At 43.1% G+C, this 22315-nt stretch overlaps 1 protein-coding gene across 3 annotated transcripts in view; it reads left to right on the top strand.

Annotated features, from left to right (window-relative positions):
• The window catches only part of PCCB (propionyl-CoA carboxylase subunit beta), a 78027-nt gene that overhangs the window by 36612 nt on the left and 19100 nt on the right, over window positions 1-22315 (top strand). For 2 of the 3 annotated variants that reach the window (XM_067538789.1, XM_067538792.1), the window contains exons 8-11: window positions 2846-2966; window positions 6543-6624; window positions 9502-9625; window positions 15986-16093. In XM_067538789.1, the coding sequence (XP_067394890.1) occupies window positions 2846-2966; window positions 6543-6624; window positions 9502-9625; window positions 15986-16093 (435 nt within the window). The remainder of the gene's footprint in view (window positions 1-2845; window positions 2967-6542; window positions 6625-9501; window positions 9626-15985; window positions 16094-22315) is intronic. The other variant, XM_067538790.1, reaches the window with a different exon arrangement.

Here is a 22315-nt window from a genome sequence, read left to right as displayed (position 1 = left end):
ATGCCTCCTCACTGTCTCTTGTAGAGATCCTTGGTAAATTGGATCACTCAGCCCCATTAATGGTGTTAGGAGGAGGCACACATTTCACCTTCTGTCTTGGACTTCCTTGATAGCTCAAAATCCAGGAGACACAAGTCATCTCAGGAGCTTCCGCAAAGATTCCAGTTACTCTTCCTGCTAGCAGAGACATTTGTCAGACACTGACCCAGGAGATACCTAATACCAGAGACACAAGATAAGCTATTTCTCCATGAAAACTTTGAAACTATGGTGAAATAATTAATTGCTGCACTAGACCTCCCTCTGGAATTGTTAACTAGGCAACGTAGTGATATAGCAAGGAAACACTTCCCATCAGGTTCAAAGCTGGAACTTTATATCATGCTACTTTCAGTCAAGTAGGAGTATGGCATCCGAGCTAAATCAAAATGCTAAGGAAACCAGCAAAGACACTTTGTAATTTCAATAATTAGAATTGGTGACCATCTTGAGAGTGGGTGCTGCAGTCTCCATGATGGTAAAAGACTTGGGTATCCTCTACAAAAGTCTCCATGAGACTTTGTCTTCTAAAGTAAAGAAGATGTCAAACTTTTGTAAAATATTACTGATGGCATACTTTGTACCTTACATACTTCTCAGCGAGAACTATGGCAAGTAGAATTGTATCAAGGCAACACACATGGCTTAGGTAAGGGAAAATGGACTCGAGGAAAACAATGCCTAATTGTGTGAAAGTAGTTGGATGCCAAACTGTTATAGAGAACCAGTGGATAAAGTGAAGACATCCACTAGCTGCTAAGCCAAAGAAAACGTTACCATTTCCCAGACAACCACAACCCCTTATTCTACATGAGCCAGAATAGAATCCAGCTCATTCTCCAAAGCTGTGTTGTTTCTGAAGTATGGAGTTCAAATGTGTTGTGCTGGATTAGTATGTGTCTATATCAATTTACAAATGCCATTTTTTTTGTGAATGCCATTTGGATTGTAACCTGTACTGTACCCTTCACTTTTGCACTGCAGCGTCCCTCTTGAGTTGTGAACCCTGAAGGTGTTAGACCTTTACACCTAGCATTAACAATGGGAAAGTCAACAAGAATCCTCAGCCTTGATGGTCCTCCATTCAAATGAGTCCATCCAGAAATAATAGGCTGCTGCTGTCCAGGGAGGCTAGTTATCTCTGCTTTGTATCCTGGGGATGGAGGGAGATAGAGATAAGCAACTGATCACTTGATGGGTTTTGAAATGGTCGGGGTGGAAGGGATTCACCTGGGAGGCTGGCCAGAACTTGTTTTAAGAGCAAGATCTTCTTGAGTCTGGGTTTCTCTCACTGGCCATCCATCCCCAGGAACAGGTAGATTGAGCAAGAGGAATGGGGTGCAAGATGGTTCCGGGATCCTGAAAGGACACTAACCAGAACCCAAAAGGTTCTTGGAGTGATGGGAGGGATTTGAGAGCAGGTGTCTTGTTGTTTTTATTTAGATCTAAACCAGACACACTTTCCTCAGACAAAACACAAAAATTACAGAAGTTCCTTTGAAAAGTCTGAGTGTTACTTGGTTTAACTGTCACATAGTCCCCAAATTATTAAACTGTAAACTCACATGGGTGGAGCTCTGGGGAGGGCATGCAGAAGTTACTCGTAGATATGGGTTTAGCACTGTTCTTCGGGACCTATGGGAGCAGGGCTGAGGGGTCCCACATCCCAAGAAGGGTGCCCTTCTAACATCCAGTGTATGTAATCTAGCCTTACCAACCTGTGTGACGTTTAGGAAAAAACACTGGTAAAATGTATTTAGATAGACAGGACCTATTAGCCTCCCAACTAGTTTATCTCTTACAAAGGAAGGAACAAGGATAGAGTTGTCACTATGCAAACACTTTCTAAATGGGTTAGACTATGTATTAAAAAGGCTTAAAAGTAAAAAGAAGGGAAAAAAAAGGGGGGTGGCCCTAAAAAGGCAACTTCTGTGGTGTTCTCCAAATGCATTGCTTTAAAAGAAATGTGTAGAATGGCAACACAGATCACAGTCCATATTTTCACCAAGCACTACTCATTGTACTTAGAATCTAGCTCAGATGTAAAATTTGGCAAGGCAGTCCTGCAATCTTTACTTAATTAGGAGTCTATTTTTCCTACCATCCTGCGTCAGTTACTGCTTGTTAGTCTATCCCATGAGGTGGAATATGCACAGGACACTTGAAGAAGAAATAAAGGTTACTTACTTGTAACTGGAGTTCTTCAAGATGAACTCTGCATATTCACACTTCCCCACCTACCTTTCTCCACTTCCTCAGAGTCCTGCTTACCAAAGGGCTAGGATTTAGAGGGGAAAAGACTATGGTAGATGGAGCACCATGTCCCGTTTATACCACTGCTGTGTAATGTTCTGTATTCACTATAAAGAGGGGTAAGGAAAGTGCATGAGTGCTCCAACAGTCATTGCTAGCTAGAGTTCTACCATTCAAGCTGTATTGGTCAAAGCATTGCATGAATGTGAATATGCAGAGTCCATCTCAAAGAACTCTGATTACAGATGAGTAATCTTCATTTGGGTCTAATACAACATCCCGATATCCGACCACAAGGGGGAGCTCAGCCAGGCTGTAAAAAGTAGTAAAACTATTTTTTAAAATACAAAAGTAAGGAGAGCTACCCAGATCTGTCAAGGAAGAAGATTGACATACTTAGATGCTTCCCAGACACTTCATCCTTACTGGGGTTGAAAGCTTGGTGGCCTGCTGGCTTCAAAAATCATGATATGGTTGATGGCTTTATTGACGTGTGTTTGATTATCCAAGTGGAAGTCTCTCAAAGTAACATTGTTTTGGCTTTTTTCTACAGGGGTCGCACACAGAGCCTTTGAGAATGATGTGGATGCTTTGCTCAATCTCCGGGAGTTCTTTAATTACCTACCTCTCAGTAACTGTGATCCGGCCCCAGTTCGCAAATGCCATGATCCTAGGTAAGTGAAGGGCTTGCAAATGATATCTTAGATGTTGTTGTCAATTTAAGGTCATTCATTTTCTAACAATGTGAATACAAGGAAATGAGCACCTTGCACTTAGACTTTTTGTTTTTGCCTTCTACACTGATCAGTTCCTTCTTCCAACATGTATGTGCGCACATGCAACACTTTGTCAGGTATATTTACTATTATTATTATTTTATATATCCTGTCCTGATCAGGATCAGGGCCACTTGGTGTTAGGCACAGATTATGGAAAGAGGCAATCCTTGCCCTGAAGGGCAAACAATCCAATGATACAACTGGACGAGGCAGGGGATGGAGACTTAACAAACAAATTAATATGAGAACTGGCATCGCTTGGTTGGTTATATGGATTGGAGGGTTGGTTTTATTAATTGGGGTTAGAGATGGGGAGGGAATACGAAAGGAAAGAAGGGGAGGAGGAATAATCACAGTTTATCACGTGCTGCCTAATGGTCATCGGGTTATGTTTTGTAGGCAGCACAGCAGAAGTGAGTCTTAAGGAGGATAAGGTAGTGGCTGTTTGGATGTTGTCAGGGAGTTTTTCACAGGCATAAGGGGCAACCTGAAGACATCATGGAGCTGTTTAAGGAAGAACTAGGTGGTAAAGGCTGGGAACACTGGTGGAGTGAAGGCAAGGGTTGATGTTGCTACAGGTTACTAGGTCAGCTATGGAGGGTGGAGCTGAGTTAGGAAGAGCTTTACAGGTAAAGATAAGAAGCTTGCATTTGATGTGGAGGTGAAGAGGGAACCAGTGGTGGGACTTGGAGGTGGTCGACATGGTCAGAGCAATGAATCAAGATGATTTTAGCACCACACATAGTGTATGAAGTATATTAGTTCAATAAAATGGAGCTTCATAGCAAACTGGAGCAGTCTGTAGGAAGGCTGCTGTTCCACAGAGGTGCCCAGAAGAGCAACTGTCACCAGATATTGCTGGCTTCTACTCCCTTCACATGGGCAGGAGGCTAAAGTTGTAGCTTGTGGGGAAAAGTGCACTTATTAGTATCATGAACACCCAGTGCATGTGGACCTGTCGTTTCACTGGTTCTGCTCTGCTTGGTCATTTTGGGTTCTCGCAAACAATATTTTGTTAGCTCTTTTTTTAGGAAATATGAGCAGTTTTATAAATCATTGTCACACATCTATCAAAAATACAGAATTAACTATTACAATCATCCTGTGGTTCTGTTAGGTTGAAATAAGTTATAGGACAAACCTCCTTACTCAGGAACAATATCTCCTGGGTGCTGTATTTTCTTAAACAGGAAGACGTTTCTGCCTTTACTGATATTAACAAATCAAGAGAGTCTATTATATTTATTAATATTCCAAGAAACTTGTCAAATGCTATGTTTGTAATCTATCTTTTGCTGTGTATGACCTCGATGAATAAATTTTCCATACCAATAGCATCCCATGTTTTTTTTAAACAATTCCTCTAATTTTGGGCAATTTTTTTTTCTGTGAGAGGCTACCAATAATCTTTCAGTTTCTAACAGATGAGAGATTAATTTTCTTTTTCCTTGACTGGGATCCATTTCCACTAGGAAGCTTCAGAAGGATTACCAAAGGGTCTCTGTATAATAAATATTCAACAGTTTGTAATATTAGGTTATGAACTGCATCTTAGTACTCTTAACAATTTGACATGTCCACCATATATGCATAAAATAACCTTTTTTCACCATAATTTGTCCAACATTTCTCTCCATCCATATTTTATAATACTTATTGTTCAGTGGGTACTTCCACTGACATCTTAAATGAATTTACTCAGGTAGTGCTATGAATCAAGATTGCTGGTCCTTTTCCCTAAATCAAAGCCCATTCCTCTGGGGCAATATGTCTGCCTAAAACCTTGTCTGTTATATCATATATATGGATATTTTCTTGCTAGGAAAATTGTCAGTAAATACTCATGTGAATTATGAGTTATATTTGTTTCCTATTAGTCCAGAAGTGATTCAAATTACTTTCCTCTATAAAAGAATTTCTTTACAGTGCCAAGAAATACAGGGTTTTATTCGGTACTCTCTAAAGTCATTGGCAAAGCTCCCATTGACTACCTTTTACCAGGGCCATGATATCTAAGTTGAAAGTACTCATCACATGAGAAAGCAGGCCATTAAAAATTGGTGTTGATTACTAAAGGAGTTTGAAGACTCTCTTTACTAAACAATTGGTGAGGCATGAATATCCCCCATTTCTCTTCCTCTTTGAATAACTTTCTAGTTCATAGTTTGTGTTAAAGTCTGGGCTATAGACAAAGACAGTGGAAAATAAATTTAATACTGTCCGAAACCCTCAGGGAAGCTGTCACAGTCTCTTCGTATGGTCTTTCGAGGAGTCTCAGCCTCTCCTCGCTGACCCTCCTTAGTTTGTCCGCAATCAGGTCAATTATTGGACCCCCCAACTCCAATTAAGTCTATCAGCCCTTGGATTTTAGGGCTTGCAGTCTCTCTTACTCTCCTGGCTGTTTTCTTGGAGGTTGTCACCCCTTTATCCCTGGCCTTTCTGCTTCCCTTTCCTTCTCTGTACTCTCCCTTTCATAGCAGGTCTTGTTTTCTCTGTTGGTTGCAGCTGTGGGTGCCTGCCTCCACGATTGGCAGTTCTGGCAGCTGCATAAGGGTGTGATCAAGCTGCTTGCTGGTAAACAGGAGGAACTTTCCTTCCCCTCTGTCTATGCTCTGGATGAAGTTTATAGACCATCTTACAGACGCCCTTGCCAAAGGGTGCATTCAGATTTCTGGATGGTGTAATTTTATTGATCTTTGATAACCTAGAAATATTACTACAGTTTCCTTGTTCAATTAAAAAAAACTGGTGTTTGCTGCGATTAAAGTGCCTCAACCCACTACTGCCTATAGTTGGCTGGTTTGATAGCACCATATAATATTTGGAGTAGCGGATCCATCCTGCACGGTGGGTCTGCGTAAAGTAGCTGCACCTACTCTCGGCCTTCTCTTGCTTGTGTACATTCTGACAGCATCCTCTGCATATCTGCTGAAGTTTTATCATTTGATGAAGGTTTTGAAACAAGAACAGTATCCTGGGCTAAATGTTCATTTTGCTGATGGCTATTCTCTCTCACCACGAGACTGTGTTATTCCTCCAGCATTCCAGAGTTCTATTTATTTCCTGGAATGGTGGTTTGATGTTTCCATTGTACAGAACTTCTAGGTTACTTGAGATTGGATTCCCAAGTATCTTAGAGAATTTTTTACCCATTTACACCCAAACATTTTCTGGATAGTTGTTGTCTCTGAGTATGTTAAATATATATTTTACCAATTTACTTTTAGCATGATTTAGTTAAAACCACTTGTTTTCTTCAGATTAAGGATTTCTTTAGATAATAATTTTAGGGAAATATTTGGGTAAAATATCATAAAAACCACATGAAAAACTTTTACTGTGTATTTCTGCCAGTTTTATTCTATTAATAAACGTATTTCTCCCTTGTGCAAAAGGCTTTGTGGCCAATGGAGAAAGCAAAGGAGAATGTTAATGTCATTTTTAATTACTTTGCATTTTATTTGTCTGAAGTAACCGCTTGGTTCCTGAGCTGGACACAGTTGTCCCAATGGAGTCTACTAAAGCCTATGATATGGTGGACATTGTACATTCGGTAAGTCTTCTGTTCTTTTAAAAATATATATATATTTATGTAACAAAATGTTTGGAAGCAAACTAGCAGAATGCCACAGGAGACCTACTTTCAGTGACTTCTTTATTCACAACAGCCATTCAAATAATTCTTTCTCCATGTAATGATCATAAACCCATAACAAAAACTGCAAAAACTAGGAATCTAGTGTGTGGAAGGAATTCTAGTTTGGGGATTTGTCTTCAGGATTTATTTTTCTCTTCCAAATGTCCATCAGTTGAGTAGATGGAAGAGAGTATTATTCATGTTTCTTTTCTTAAAAAGTGGATGAGTCAGGCCTCAGATAGAAAACTGGAAAATTGTACCTTAGCGCTTTTATCTTTTTATTTATCTTAAATGCTGTGTTTATACTGTTTTTCCTAATGTAAAGGGAAACAAATTTTATTTGGGGATTCAGATCCATTCATAGAAACACTTTGTTTTTTGCCTCATATTTTTAATGCAGTTTTTTTGTATGAAATAAAATGTTATTACGTTTGCAAAGTCAAGCACTCGGAAGTTTGGCAGTACCAGAATTAAGATTTCATGGAATGAGGTGCAGGTGTCCTGTGGAAAAAATAGTATATGATCGTGTTACTAAAGACTGAATCGTAATGCAGATGTAGCATTAAAGTTACTTGAGCAACATTCATACTGGGATTTTGTAACTTTTTTTAGTGCTTTATTTTGCAGTCTTTATGTTCTTAATGTATTTTTCACGTTTTTTAACAAAAAATAAATTATATCGTGATTGTAACAATCTCCCCTGTAGGTCATCATCAGGGTTTGAATTTTGCACCTTCTGATTCACGGCACAGTGCTCTACCACTTGAGTTAAATGTTAGCTGTCGGCAGTAGTATGCTGTTATCCTCTGTGGATTAGCCATAAGGCAATAGCGTGCTCTACACTGAAGCAGTGGGTTACATGTGCAAGAATAGATCACTTGTACAGGCAGCGTGCTCAGGTGCATAGATTTTGCAGATTTTCTGACAGGCAGTATAGAAAAGAGGATGTGAATTGACTCTTCCATATTACATTATGGTCTCAGCTTTGACAGACGTGACTTTGTCCAACCTCCATGGAGCCTGTAAAATAGGTGGGAGGGTAATATTTGCCTGCCTGCTCAAAATAGGGTGTATGTGCATGGAGTTGTTAATATCAGTCTGTGGAAAATATGAAACCATAGAAATCATGCTCTACTGCCTCCCAACATTTTCCTCTAATCTGAATGGTATTTTGATGGGGGAAGCAAAAGTAACAGGGTGTATTTTATCTGGCAGTTCAGCTTCAGGGAGCTGCTTCAGAAAGGTGCCAGCAGGGTCTGGGAGCATGTTCAGTGTGGGTGGAAGGTTCTCAATATTAAGCCATAAACCTCGTCAAGTTCTGCTACCTGTGCAAATGGTGATTCCATCCACCACCACCCCTCCTCCCCCAAGCTAATTAACTCAGCCACATCTGGATGAATTATCATGGGGTAAGCAAAGGGCACCTTTCTGATCCCTGCGTTATCCTCCTGCCAAATTCAAGCACCTGCACCAAAAGAGAGAATGTGATTTTTCACAAGGCCAACTGACTTTCAGTAGGACTTGTGCTCCTAGGCCAGCTGCTGTTGAAAATCCTACCCTGAGGCACTAGAGCTATTTAAAATATGGTCAAATATTTTTACATTATTAGAACTACCTATCTGTCCTTTGCCATGTACTCAGAAATAGCTGAATTGCTTTTACTCAAACTTAACAAAAAATTCTGAGGCAGAGACCAAGCATGGAAAATTACAACCTGAATGGTTGGTAGGCAAATTTATTATAAGCAGCTGACAACGGGGTCATGATAAAGGATTAAACAACCATAATATAGGTATCACTACTGCTCCATCTATAATTATGCACACATGTGACCATTTGAACTTTGCTTCGCATTGCTGTGGACATCACTTTACAGAACACACACTCTAGGAATAAGGGCTGACATGAAGAATTTAGCCCTGACCTCTGAGGAGGTGGAAAATTACAACCTGAATTTGGCACAGAAAAGAATTTGGCTATGAGAGCGGTTTGAAGAATCATCCTTATCTGCCCCTTCAGATGGTAAAGTGCATGGCTGAGGGCTGCTTCTCAGAGAGACAGCCCTGCCTCGTTTCTCTTACTGTCTAAATTAGATAGATCCCATTGACATATTGTTAAGCCCCAATTCTGCTCTGTTATGAGCTTCTTACATCCGGTGCAACACCAGTTACTTCGATGGAATTACACAGATCATTTGTCAAGGTGCAGTGGGATGCACTGATCCACACTGAAGAAGCAAAATGCTTTGAATTCACTGAGGACTGCAACATACGCTAAATGTGTAAGGAAAAATGCCACATTTAATAAAAATGATGTGAAGAAGAGCTCTGTGGAGCTCAAAAGCTCGTCTCTTTCACCAATAGAAGTTGGTCCAAAAAAGATACTATATTACCCACCTTGTGTGTGTCATTTAAAAAAAACTTTTATTTTACATTTGGAAATCAATCTTTATAAAGTGCTGTCTTCAGATAAAAATCAAATTGCAGATATAGTATTTATAAACCTCTGAGTTAAGTATTAATATGTTGCAAACTAGAACAGTGCCCTTATTACAGGTGAATCTTTTAAAAGGTTTGCTTTGGTGTCATGCTGAAGCAGCACCCCAATAGAGTATGTTAGAAAGTAAATGCAGCATCAAATACATTTGTAAAGAAGAGAGCGATTTATTTTTAAAATCTTCTAATTCCCAGTCAGTGTTTTTTCTTTCTGTGTAACATTGATATAGTTTTAGCTCCCCACATCTACCCCTCTGTGTGTTCTTAGGAGGATTCTGTCTAAATCTCATTCTTGCAGATTGTTGACGAGAGGGAATTCTTTGAGATCATGCCCTCCTATGCCAGGAACATCATTGTTGGATTTGCAAGGATGAACGGAAGAACTGTTGGAATAGTGGGTAATCAACCCAAAGTGGCATCAGGTAGGAGCTAGCTGCCTTTGCTGGGAATATATATTTCTATAAAAGGCTGTTTCTAAGTTGCCTGCTAACTGTATTTTGTTTATTACATACATTGTGAGGACATATGTCACCATGGTAACTAGGTGTACTTTGAGTGTCTAAAAGTTGGGTCTATGATTCACTTTCCCTTAAAAGTTTAATAGCGGAGTGCCTCTAGGTTCTGTGCTAGGGCTAGCATTTTATGTCATACATTAATGTTCTGGAAAAGAGGGGTGAGCAGTGAGGTGGCAACATTTCCAAATTATGAGCCTAAATAATTTTGTGTCAAGATTAGAGAAGCCCATGAAAAACTTCAGTGGGACTAAGCAAAACTAGTTAGATGTGCAGCACGGTGGCAGATAAGATTCCGTATTGACGAATGTAAGATTTATATTGCCTGGAATAAAAACCACTCTCAACTGCTATCACCCAAGAAAGACACCATGCAGCTTTGTGATCGGCTCAGTGAAAACCTCTGCTAAGGTCAAAAAAGCAAACCATGTTAGGATGCATAATAAATGAGAGAGAATACTACTGAAAATAGTCTCAGTTCATGCTATAAATCAGTGGCACCTCATCACATGGAATATGGTGTTAGGTTCTGGGCACTCTAGCCAAACAGATACAGCAGAGAGAGGATTTACAGGCAGCCAGTGAGATCAACTAGGGACATAGAAAAACCGCTATCTGAAGAATGAATGGAAAGATTAGAACTATTTCATTTAGCAAGATGATGAATCTGAGGGACATGATAAAGATGTATCAACTAAACAGTACGGAGAGGGCACTTCAGGCACTTCTAATCATCCTTTCTCACTATAAACAAACAAGGGGGTGTTCAGTGAAATCAATAGCCAACAAACTGAAATCTGATCAATGTAATCCTTTTTCACATAACACACAACTAGCCTGTGGAGCTTATTGCCATTATATCTGTGTCTAATTAATTGAGATCAAGAGCTTAATAGAATTTAGACATTTTGATGGATAATAACATCTAGAGTTTCCATAGTAACGATTCTTTTTAAAAGATGAAAAAATGTGGAAGGGCTATAACCCTTGTGTTTCAGGGCATATATTAATCTGTAACTAACTAATAGGGGCTCGCCCTTATTTCTCTTGCATATTTCTCTGAAGTCTCTAGTACTAGCCATAGGTTACTGTTACTGGATTAGATAGACTCCTGGTCTGAGCTGGTATGGGAATTCTTATGTTACTTTGAAGGGAGTTTTCTTCCTTGTGTTAAATGAATTTGTCTCTTTGTAGTAGATTGCATTTTTAAAAAAGTAGATGGTTGTATGATAACACATGGTGGTTCTTTTTCTCAAGAGGAACTTGATCAAATACAAACATTTGCTAAGTTAAATTGCTAACTCTCATACCAGTACCTGAGAAAATTAGCATGTTTTACTGCTGTTTTCCTTTTGAGTCAATAGATTTAATTTTGTCAAAGATGTCTAAAAGCTCAAGGCTGTTCTGTATCAGTTTTATATAGATTAAAAATAAAATATATAACATTTTGTATGGTTTTTGGCATAGAAACAGAAGGAGAAACTTCTTGCAGTGTTTTAGTAAGTAACGAGGATGTTAGAGAAGAGCTAGTCCTAGGAATTAACCTTGGCTCAAGTGATCACAAGTTGACTCAGTTTAAATTAAATGGAAGGATAATTAAAATAAGGTAATCAACTATGGTTTTTAATTTCAAAAGTGCAGACTTTGGGAAATTAAGGGAATTAGTTAAAGAAGTCAACTGGACTGAAGAGTTCAAGGACTTAAATGTGGAAGGAGGCTTGAAATTTCTTCAACTAAACAAAAACTATCTGAAATTTCCATCCCAAGAAAGTGGAAAAAACTTGTTGGGAAAGGCTCCAGAGCCACCTGGATGAATAACTACCTTAGAAAGATTATTAGGAGTAGCAGAGAGCCTATAGGGAATGCAAAATGGGGTTGATCAGCAAAGAAAGCTACATCATTTACGCTACAAAATATAGGAATAAAGTGAGAATTGTTAAAGGTCAAGTTGAATTAGCTCTTGCCAAGGAAATTAAAATAAATAATGTGGGTTTTTTTAGTTATGTAGATAAACAGAGAATAAAGAAAGATTAGGTTAGGCCGCTCTGCAGTGTGAACAGGAAGGAGATAAAACTAAAAACTAAATGAATATTTTGCCTCAGTTTTCAGTAAAGATCATAATATGGAACATGTGCATGAATGCAGTATGGCCGATGAAAATGAGTGTCTAAAACGGAAATGACCACATCTGAGGTGGAAGAAAAACTTAGAGCTTAATGCACTCAAACTGGGGGGACTAGATAACATCCATCCTAGAATACTGAAAGAACTGGCACATGAGATTGCTAATCCAATAGCAACATTTTTTAATATATCTGTCTATTTGGGGGTAGTACCATGTGATTGGAGATGAGCTAACATCAGACCTGTATTTAAGAAATGGGGGAAAAAATGATCTGGGCAATTGCAGACCTGTTAATCAGACCGCAGTAGTATGTAAGGTTTTAGAGCAAATTGTTAAGGAAGGAATAAATAAATTCATAGAGATAAATGGTAAAGGGGATGTAATACAACATGGGTTCACCAAAGGTAGATCATGCCAGACTAACCTGATTTCCTTCTTTGAAAAACTGCCTGATTTTTTTTTTAGATTGGGAAGTGCAGTAGATATAATATATTTGGACTTAAATAAAGCATTTGACACGGTACCACATGGGAAATTATTAGTTAAATTAGGGAAGATGGGGATCAGTAAAAGCATTGTAAGATGGAGAAGGAATTGGTTAAAAGGGAGAAGGTGACAGGTTCTGTGGAGAAGTGAACTATTGGGCTGGAGGGAGGTTACTAGTGAAGTTCTTCAAGGATTGGTCTTGGGACCAATCTTATTCAATATTTTTATTAAAGACCTTGGCACAAAAAGTAGGAGTGTGCTAATGAAATTGGCTAATGATACAACGTTGGGAGGCATCGTCAATACAGAGGAGGATCAGGATATTATACCGGAAGATCTGGATGACCTTGAAGACTGGAGTGATAGAAATGAGATGAAATTCAATAGTACAAAGAGCAAAGTCATGCACTTAGGGTCCAGTAATAAGAATTTGTGCTACATCATTTGGAAGCGACAGAGGAAGAGAGAGACCTGGGTGTGAGTGTCATCACAGGATAACTAAGAGCATCAATGTGAGGTTGTGAAAAAAGGCAAATGTGCCTCTTAGGATGTATCCAATGAAACATTTCCAATAGATAGAGAGATGTATTAATGCCTTTGTACAAGGCACTGATAAGATCTCATCTAGAATACTGTATACAGTTCTGGTCACCCATGTTCAAGAAAGATTAATTCAAAGTGGAACAGGTGCAGAGAAGAGCTATTAGGATGATCAGGGTAATGGAGGATCCATCTTATTAGAGGAGACTGGAAAAGCTTGACTTGTTTAGTCGCAAAAAGAAGGTTGATAGGGGGTATGATTACTCTCTATAAATTCATTAGAGGAATATATACCAGGGAGAGTGTTATATATGAATATATACCAGGGAGGGCTGTTTAAGGTAAAGGAAAACGTTGGCACAAGAACAAATGGATATAAACTGGCCAGAAGAAATTCAGGCTGGAAATTAGTAGAAGATTTCTAACCATCAGAGGAGTGAGGTTCTGGAACCAGTCTCTCAATAGGAGTTGTGTGGGCAAACAATTAATTTTAAGAAAGAGCTGCACAAATGTATGAGTATGGTTGTATGATGGGTTGCATGTGAGGTGGAGGTTAGGGCTCAACAGCTCTAGGGCTCATTTCTGGTTTATATCTGATGTTTCTAAAGCTCAACCTTCACGGTTTCAGCTGGCCACCTGCATGGGTCAGGAAGAGATCTTTTTCCCCTCAGTGTATTCTGGGAGATTTATTTATCTCCTTTTTGTGAAACATCAAGGATGACCACAACTGGAGATGGGATACTGAATGGTGAGGGTCAGGGCTCTCAGGTGCTTGGCTGGCTGGTTCTTGTTCACGTGCCCAGGATCTAACTGATCGCCATATGTGTGTGGGCTTGGGAAAGAATTTTCCTCCAAGTCAGATTGACAGTGACCATGGGGGAGTTTCACCTTCCTGTGCCTCATGTGGATGCGGGACACTTGCCAGAATTATCTGGGTATAATTAATGGGCCACTTTACCTTGAATATGTGCCAAGTATTTATGCTAAGCTATCTGTTTGATCTTGTATTTAACTGTGACGCTCGGAGTTCCTTTCCTAGACGTGAAGTTAATCCAATAAAAGATATTACCTCATATGACCTGTCCGTGCCCAGGTCAGCCACCTGAAAATGCCAAGGTCAGGGCAGGATGTAAAAGGACAGCAGATTCTCCCAGCACTGGTGGGTGGCACTGAAGTCAGACTTCCCAACCAGCCACAAACTGCACTTCTGAATCCCCACAGAAGCCAGTATACAAATGCACACAGCCCCCTTTACTGCATTTCAGCTTCAGACTCTCGAATCAGCACTAGGTCCAGTAAAGAGACCAGTTATTTAAACTCTATGCTCTTTACTAAATAGGTTCCCTTTGACCCCAAGGGGTCAGCCACAGTACCAGTTCAATATAAGTTTGGATCTTACCTAAAATACCACGCTGCCAGCCGATCCTTTAGTAACTAAAACTAAAGGTTTATTGTAAAAAGAAAGAAATAAACCATAAGAGAAATGTTAAAGGGTCAAAGCAAATCAGATACATACAAATGATTGAAAGTCCATATACATCAGGTTTCTAGAAGAAATGTGGAGTTGCAGGCTTGTATAGTCCCCTCTGGTATACATCAAATACCTAAATGGGCCTCAGTCCTTTGTTACACAGCTTCAGTTGTAGATGACTTGATCCAGAGGTAGGTAGGTGGCTGAAGCTCAGGATAGAAGGCAAAATGGTTTCTGGGGTTTGATCTTATATACCCTCTGTCCTTGGCCATGTGGCCTGTGGAAAGTTACAAGAACTAAAATGGAGTCCAGAGTCACATGGGCCAATCCTGGTAACTCTTCAGGTCTGCCTAGGATCCAGAGTCACATGGGCCAATCCTGGTAATTCTTCAGGTATGCCTTTAATTTCTTCCTGGGCCCCTTGCATCTGTGAGTGTCTTAATGGGCCATTAAGCAGGCTATTGTCTTGCCGCCTCTCTGTCTGCGTTGTGTCCCAGCTAGCCCAAATTGACATACAGAAATATCAAATACATCCATAACTTTCATTTTACATATAATACATGAACATAAGTATTAGTATCTTACTCAATACAATATATTCTTTTTAACAGTACCTGACACGGTATATCTTACATGAATCATTATGATTTTGACATATTAATGTTAACCAATATGACAAATGCCTCCCCTCCAATCCAACCAGTGTGACACTTCACTCACCTTGTGCCATTAATATCATGAAACCAACATAGCTACAACAACCCTGCATATATCTCATTTAATCATCTCCTTGCCATTGCAGGGGCCTAAAGCACAAGTGCACTTCAGTCCCTCCTATTCTCTGCCTGTGGATCTCATTTATTTTGCTCATATTTCAGTTGTTGGGTTAGTGTGTGGGTCCTGGGTGGTGCTTGTGGCTATGTGATGTACAGGAGCTCAGACTAGATGATCTGCTGGTCCCTTCCGGCCTCAAATTCTGATTGTATGAACTGAAAATGCTGGTGTTGCTGTGTGTGTCAGTGTAAAGCTGTGTTTTTACACTTGATGTGGAGACGTATTGTATTTAATGATGAAGTTATCTAAGGTTTATGGCAATGAAGAGAAAAAATGATACAGAAATACTTTTAAATGGCACTATTTGGATTGCAAGTTCTTTGGGGCAGGAACTGTCTCTTATAGAATTGTACAGCACTTACCACAATGGGGTCTCAATCTGATTGAGGCCTCTTTGTTTGGTTGCAATACAAAGAAATCATATGAAGCGAATACAGATGGAACGCATGTCGCATTCTTAGTTCTAAAATAATGCCATCCTGCAGTGTGCTATATTATGGGATATCCCATAATATTAAAAGCACCTACGTCTCACTGACTTTCAGTCGGACTTATACATGAAAGGTGTTTTAAAAATGTGTATCCATGACCTTGAAGTGAAGTGAGGGGGAAACATCACTAGCCAGACAAAAAATAGTCCACCACAATTAGAAATACAGAAATGGAATATATTGCATGGAATAAAAGATAATACAGCCAAACTATACAGTGAGATCTTGATATTACCCTGAATGCAAGATCAGAAGGTTAGAATTTATTAAAACAGTTTAAAACCCCCATAAAGTATGTCCTACTCTTTGTTTTTGAACACTAGGGTGCTTAGACATAAATTCTTCTGTGAAGGGAGCTCGTTTTGTTCGGTTCTGTGACGCTTTTAACATTCCTCTGATCACTTTTGTGGATGTTCCTGGATTTCTGCCAGGTAGGTACTAGGCCCTCAGTGTTTGTAACTCCCCATGATTGGGATGGGAGGGTCAATTGGGCAAGGAAGCAGAGTGTGTCCATCCCCTGCAAGTACCAGAGCAGTTGCAAAGCCATCATGCAGGGCCCAACCAGAGATGGGCTACCTCCTTCCCAGCTCCCTAGAAATCCTGCCCTCATCACGGCTAATCAGAAGTTGTTTGCACTTCACATGCTCTGCCATTCCTTACTATTTTGAGATTCCAAGTACCTCAAAAATGGCTCAGCTGTAGTGTGACTACTCTGCCTTGTGTTGGGGTGGTGCAGAGCGGCACTGCCCCCTGGGGAGGCATGGGCGGGATTATTCCTGAAAAGGTGCAGTTGAGAGGAAACCCACTGCATCTCTCATCAGTTCTCCTGACTGGTGATGTAGGGAGAAAGTCCTAAGGAGTGCTAGGAGGGAAACCTATGGGTTGTGAATTCCTGATCGACCACTGGGTCGGAACAGCTGCAGTATGTGCTTCCAGCAATTCTTCTCAGAATCCTGATCAAGGTGAGACTTAGGCCATCCATGTGATATAGCCTCAAATTGGCCAAGGTCTGCCTTTGTAATGGGCATGGTGGTGCCACAGCCAATAGTATTGCCATCCCGGAGAAAGCTACGTGCCTCTTCAGTCAGCTTGGTCTGCTGCCTTTAATACCTTGATTAGTAAGAGAGTGAAGCTACGTGGGAAGAATAAATCAACTGGTGCAGTCACTTTAATGATGCAAACATCTAGCAACTATTCCTTCTCAAGGGTATGGACTAGATGTACACATCCTGAAAGTTAAAGTTCTGAAACCTGGTGAACTTTTGCATAGTGGAGAGCCCATGAAGCATCCTGAAAGTTTATATTGTGGTGATTTGCTCACATACTAAATTCTTTAGGCAAGCTTTCCACATCCTCATCAAACTGCAAAGTTCAACCAAGATCAGAAGATGCCCTAGGTGGAACCCCAACTTCAATTCTGCAAGCATTGTCTGATCACCCATACAAACCATGAAGGTCCATCTTTGTTTCGTGACCATGAAGGTAACTTTTATAGTGGCTCTAACACTGGCTAGATTGATTTCTAATCCAAGCTTTGTCAATGGGGCATTCTTTTATATCTTCCACTGAGACATACCAAGGAAGTCTGTTGACTTCATAAACAAACTGAATTCCCCCTTCCACAGGTCAGAATTCTTGCCATAAATCCTTTATCTCCCAAGATCCCAAGGAGAATTGGCATACTCTTTATCTGTAGATTTGTAGATCTCGGTGCAACTTTAAGTTGTATGTAAATTCGAAAGCCATTGTTTTGTTTTCCACCCCATATGTAGAACTACAGTTTCCAAATTCACTATTGCCAGATGCCATAGCCATTAATAATGGAGTTTGCAAGGATGCTGAAATTGAGTCTCCTGAGAGATGGAATTTTTGCTGCACTCTATTACCACTGAGGCAGGAAGAATCCACTGTAGCAGAAGAAATTTGCAATGCGTTTTCTTTGTCCAGTGTCTACTCACAATATTGCAAGTTTGGCTTTGGATTCATCAGGAGATGTAACATTTGGCAGGAAGTGCTCCACTCTCTGGTGAAAGAGACAACAAAAACTCATAGTGGAAGCAGGCTCCAGATGAATCTCATTCCATGTAACAGGTCTGCTCATTTATACTAGTTTGTTTTAATAGATGGCTTGCTTTGCCGTTAGTACTGCTAGTTATGTCCACATCAGCAGGATTTGTGGCCATGGCACCCTATTCACCCATACTAGCTCAGGGAAGTGCTTATTGCACACCGTGGGCTAGAAGGGGCAAATGCACCCGTGGGAGCTTTTATTGCTAAGAGAGGCCAAGGATGGTGTTTCCACCACCACCCTGCTTGGGAGTGTAGCCAGGGAAGCTTAAGGCTGCCTGTGTGATGTGTGAATCAGCAGTTGTTCTTTGAGTAGGGTCCCTGTGGGTGCTCCATTTCAGGTGTGCTCACACCCTTTGTGCCTTTGCCTGTTCAGCCCTACACTATCTCATGCTGTGCTCTGAGGCTTGATAGGTCTGCATGGGCAAACCACACTCAGTTCCTTCTCAACCACCTCAGCCTGAGACAGTCTTAGTGTGCCTGACCTTCTAAGTTTCTTAGCCTCATTCCCTTCTTTAGTTTGTTTTTTTTCTTTAGTCTTTTTATTTAGGGGGCTTTCTTTCAATTCCTTTTCCCTTTGGGGAGGGGGACCTTCCTTTGCTAGATACTGTTACTCTGGGGTATGCTAGGATCTCTGGGCTTCAAGCAGTGCGTCTCTTGCTGAGAGGCCATCCCAGTCAACAATGGGCATTCCTTTTGTATCTGCTGCTCAGGAGAGTCTCATATCCCACAAAAGTGATCCATCTGCACTGCTTTTAAGGGCATGGCTAAGAAAAAATCAAGATCTAAAACTGATACTCTTAATGATAGAGCATTCCTTCCAACAAGCCTCAGATCTAGTAGGGGCTCTCATGTCAGATCCTCCATTTATAGTATTTTTCAAGGACAAGGTTTCATTATATCCACACCCTAAATGTTTACCCAAGGTGTCATCTGAGTTTCACATCAACCAGGTTATCCACCTTCCATTTTTTTTTCACCATGCCTCATCAGTCCAGAAAGGAGGTAGTTTGTGCACACTTTGGATGTTAGGAGCGCATTAGCCTTTTATTTAGACAGAACTATGTAATTTAGCAAGTCGCACTGTAGCAAGGCGCTGTGGCCTTCCTTGGAGCCTGAGTCCAAAGAAGGGTTGCGACACCCTTGCTGGGCATAACAAGGCCCTGCAGGCCGAATAACCCAGGAGAAAAGGGGCGGAGTCAGGACAGGAAAGGAAAGTTTAAAAGGCCGGCCTAGCAGCTCAGTCAGGGCAAAGCTGTCGCCAGAGGCAGACGTGTCTTCCCAGAGGCTGCGGTCTGGGCCTGACCCAGGCCCTGCGGCTGTTTGGAGCAACCGCCCCACCAACCGGAGCCTCCAGAACCTGCCTGGGCCGCCGGGCTTGAGTGACTGGAGAAAGCTGCCCGAGACCACTGAGTGGGAAAAACCCCCTGAGATCGGCCCTGACCTGTAGTAGCTGCCTGACATTGGGGACCCACTGGAGCAGCCTGAGCCTGGTGTACTGTAGGACCCCCTGGGACCCTGCTACCTGGAGGAGCTGCTCTCCGCTGACGACCCTGAGGAGTTTCCAGACCTGTCGATGGTGAGGGACTCGGGGGGCTCCCTCTTCCCGTCCACCCCAGTGACCTGGAGGGAGACCCCTGGCCACAGGTACCCAGAGACAGGGTGGGAAGAAGTAGCTCAGGGACAGCCGACTAGGGAGTGGCTGAGTCTTTGGCTAAACTAGTCAGCGTGTTGTGGCTGGATCCCCGCTGACTCAGTGGCAAACCACTTTACCGCTGATAGGGCCCTGGGCTGGGACGCAGTGGAGTCAGGTGGCCCTATATCCCCCTCCACCCTTCCCTAACCACCCCGGCAGTGCTTGGCATCCTTGGAACTTACCTACCTGAGGATACGGAGCTTTATTAGCCCCGCCTGCAAGGCCGAGGACTCCAGACTATTTCGTCTGCCCTGCCCGCTGGAGGACCATGGGCTCTACTGACTGCCTCATCAGCCCTGCCTGGCTTGTGGGCTAGGGGCTGTAAACTGCTTGCTTGCCCCACCTGTTGGAAGGCCAGGGGCTATAGACTGCTTCACCTGCCCCGTCCCGCCTGAGGGCCAGGGGCAGTAGACTGCTTAACAGCCCCACCTGTTGGAAGGCCAGGGCTATAGATTCCTTCTCAACCCTGCCCTATATGAGGGCCAGAGGGCTACAGAGTGTGAGGGAAGCCTGCTCCGCAAGGAGCCGGGGCTAAAGCCTTGTAATCGGCACCACTTATTCCCCTAGATCAAGGCTCTGTGACCTTCCTTGGAGCCTGGGCCTGAGGAAGGGTTGCGACGCCATGGTTGGACCGTGCCACGAGCCTACACATCCAGACTGTTTGTGGCTATTGCAGATAGATCCAAAGGTTTGGCGATTTCCACCCAGAGATTCTCCAGGTGGATCTCTGACTGTGCTGTAAATACTTCATATAAATATTGTGCTATAAATCTTCAGCTATATAGGGAGTTGACCCATTCCACAAGATCTCTATCTAATTCTGTGGCATTACACAAGAATGTCCCTGTTCTGGACATTTGGTCTTCAGTACATACCTTCTCCAGGCATTATGCAGTGGTCCAGTCTTCTAAATCAAATGGTGCTGTGGGAATGCTGTGTTGTCTTCAGTCTCGGACTTGGCTCCAAAACACCCCCTTCAACGGAGTAGTGCTCAGTAGTCACCTGAAGTGGAGCACCCATAGGAACACTACCCAAAGAAGGTGAGGTTACCCCTCCTTCCTCTCTGCTTCAGAGTTTCCTGTGTGGGTTTCGTGGTAGAGAAGGAACTGAAGGTGGTTTGCCCATGCAGCCAATATAATCTCGAAGCAGTGCATGTGGAAGTGTGTGGTGCATGTGTGGGCCGAATGGGTACTACAGTCAAAAATCTCCAATTAGAAATGCAAGGGGTGTGAGTACACTTGAAGTGCAGCCCCCATAGGGGGAGACATCTTGAAGAACTCCAGTTACTCCACAAGGTGAGTAACCTTTCCATCTCTTTGGTACCCAGGCTACTCCCCAGGTCAGACTCACCATGCTCATTTGGGCTTTCTGCCCCTGGGCCCAGCAGTCCAAGGCAGTGGCGCTCAGGACCTGAGAGAGATGGAGGGAAACTTTGTCCATCTGGTAATTTCACTTCTAAGAAAGAATGTCTGCAAATCCTCCCCTTATGCTTTATGTTCTATCTTCGAGTGATTGCTCATATCCATTCCCATATAGGTGTGTGTGCGCTCCGTGCACAGTTTCCCGGAACTTTTTTGCCCTTAGCAGTCCCGGTAGGGTTGGCTCAGGCGCCCCCTGGAGTCCCGCGCCCATGTCGCGGTACATAGGGCACTGCCGACCCCACCGGCCCCCAGTTCCTTCTTTCCACCCATTGACAGTTGTTGGAACTTTGCCTCTTGCTTGCAAGTCGCAGACCCTTAGTAGTTTTTTGTCATCCAAATTAGTACAAGTTAGTTAGATAGTTTAAGAAACCCTCAGGGGTTTATTCTCCGCGTTGGGCCATGCCTGGCTCAACCGATTTCAAGTCCTGCACCGAGTGTGCTAAGCCGGTCCCTGTGAGTGACCCTCACTCACGCTGCCTCCGATGCCTTGGGGAGCAGCACCGCAGGGACAAGTGTAAGATTTGTAGAGCCTTCAAGCCGCGGACCCAGAAGGAGAGAGAGGCGCGGCTGAAGGCTATCTTGCTGGAGTCCGCTCTTCGTCCGGTCTCCGAACCAGCGAGGTCATCTGTGGCACTGAGCGTCTTCTCGGTGTGGAGTGCTCCACCAGCACCGACGTCGTCAACCAAGGGGCCGGCACCGAAGCGCCGCAGGGAGACAGCGCACCGGGACTCCTCCGCACCGCCAACCCGGCACCGGGGGAGTCCGGAGATGCCCCAGCCACGTGCCATTGAGACTACTCCGGCACCGGCATCTCCGCGCAAGGAGCCCTCCCCAACTCCCCGGAGTGGGGCAGAGCCCTTGCAGGGACCGTCGACGCCGGAGGCATTTGCCGTGGCACGCGCCCTCATGGGCCTGCCCACGCCTCCATCCCACCCTCGGCCGAGGAGGGGACTTGCGTCTTGGGCTAAGCCCGCAATGGGTGGACCCGATGGGTGGAGGAGACAGGAGTCGAAGTCTCCCCCCAGACAGTCCAGGAGGGTTGAGAGTGTGGGCTCCCCTCCCACCTCCAGCACCGAGTCCAGCTCCTCGACACTGCGACACTGTGGAAGGTCGAGGAGCTCACGGGGGACGACGACTCCATCCTCCGTCGATAGCCCGGCTCGGCACCGCAGCCCTCGGCACCGGTCTCGATCCCTGGCACCCAGTCCGGCGCAGATCCTGGTGCCCTCCCCGACGGCACAGCAAACATCATCGGCAGTGCCGCCACCACCAGCTTCACCACCACTGTCCATGGCACCGCCGGATGCACCATCGCCCACCATGGCACCGCTGCAGCCGGCACCGGCGTCCTCGGCACCGACACACCCGGCACCGACGCATAGTCCATCCCGCGGTCGGTCCCGCTCCTCAAGTCGGCACCGATCCCGGTCCCGATCCTCTTGCCGGCACCGACGGCACTCCCGATCAGG

The sequence above is a fragment of the Emydura macquarii genome, unplaced genomic scaffold (genome assembly GCF_026122565.2).
Source record: "Emydura macquarii macquarii isolate MOO-44397 ecotype Brisbane River unplaced genomic scaffold, CSIRO-AGI_Emac_v2 contig_499, whole genome shotgun sequence".
Lineage (NCBI taxonomy): Eukaryota > Metazoa > Chordata > Testudines > Chelidae > Emydura > Emydura macquarii.
This window is presented reverse-complemented; position numbering and strand designations above follow the sequence as displayed.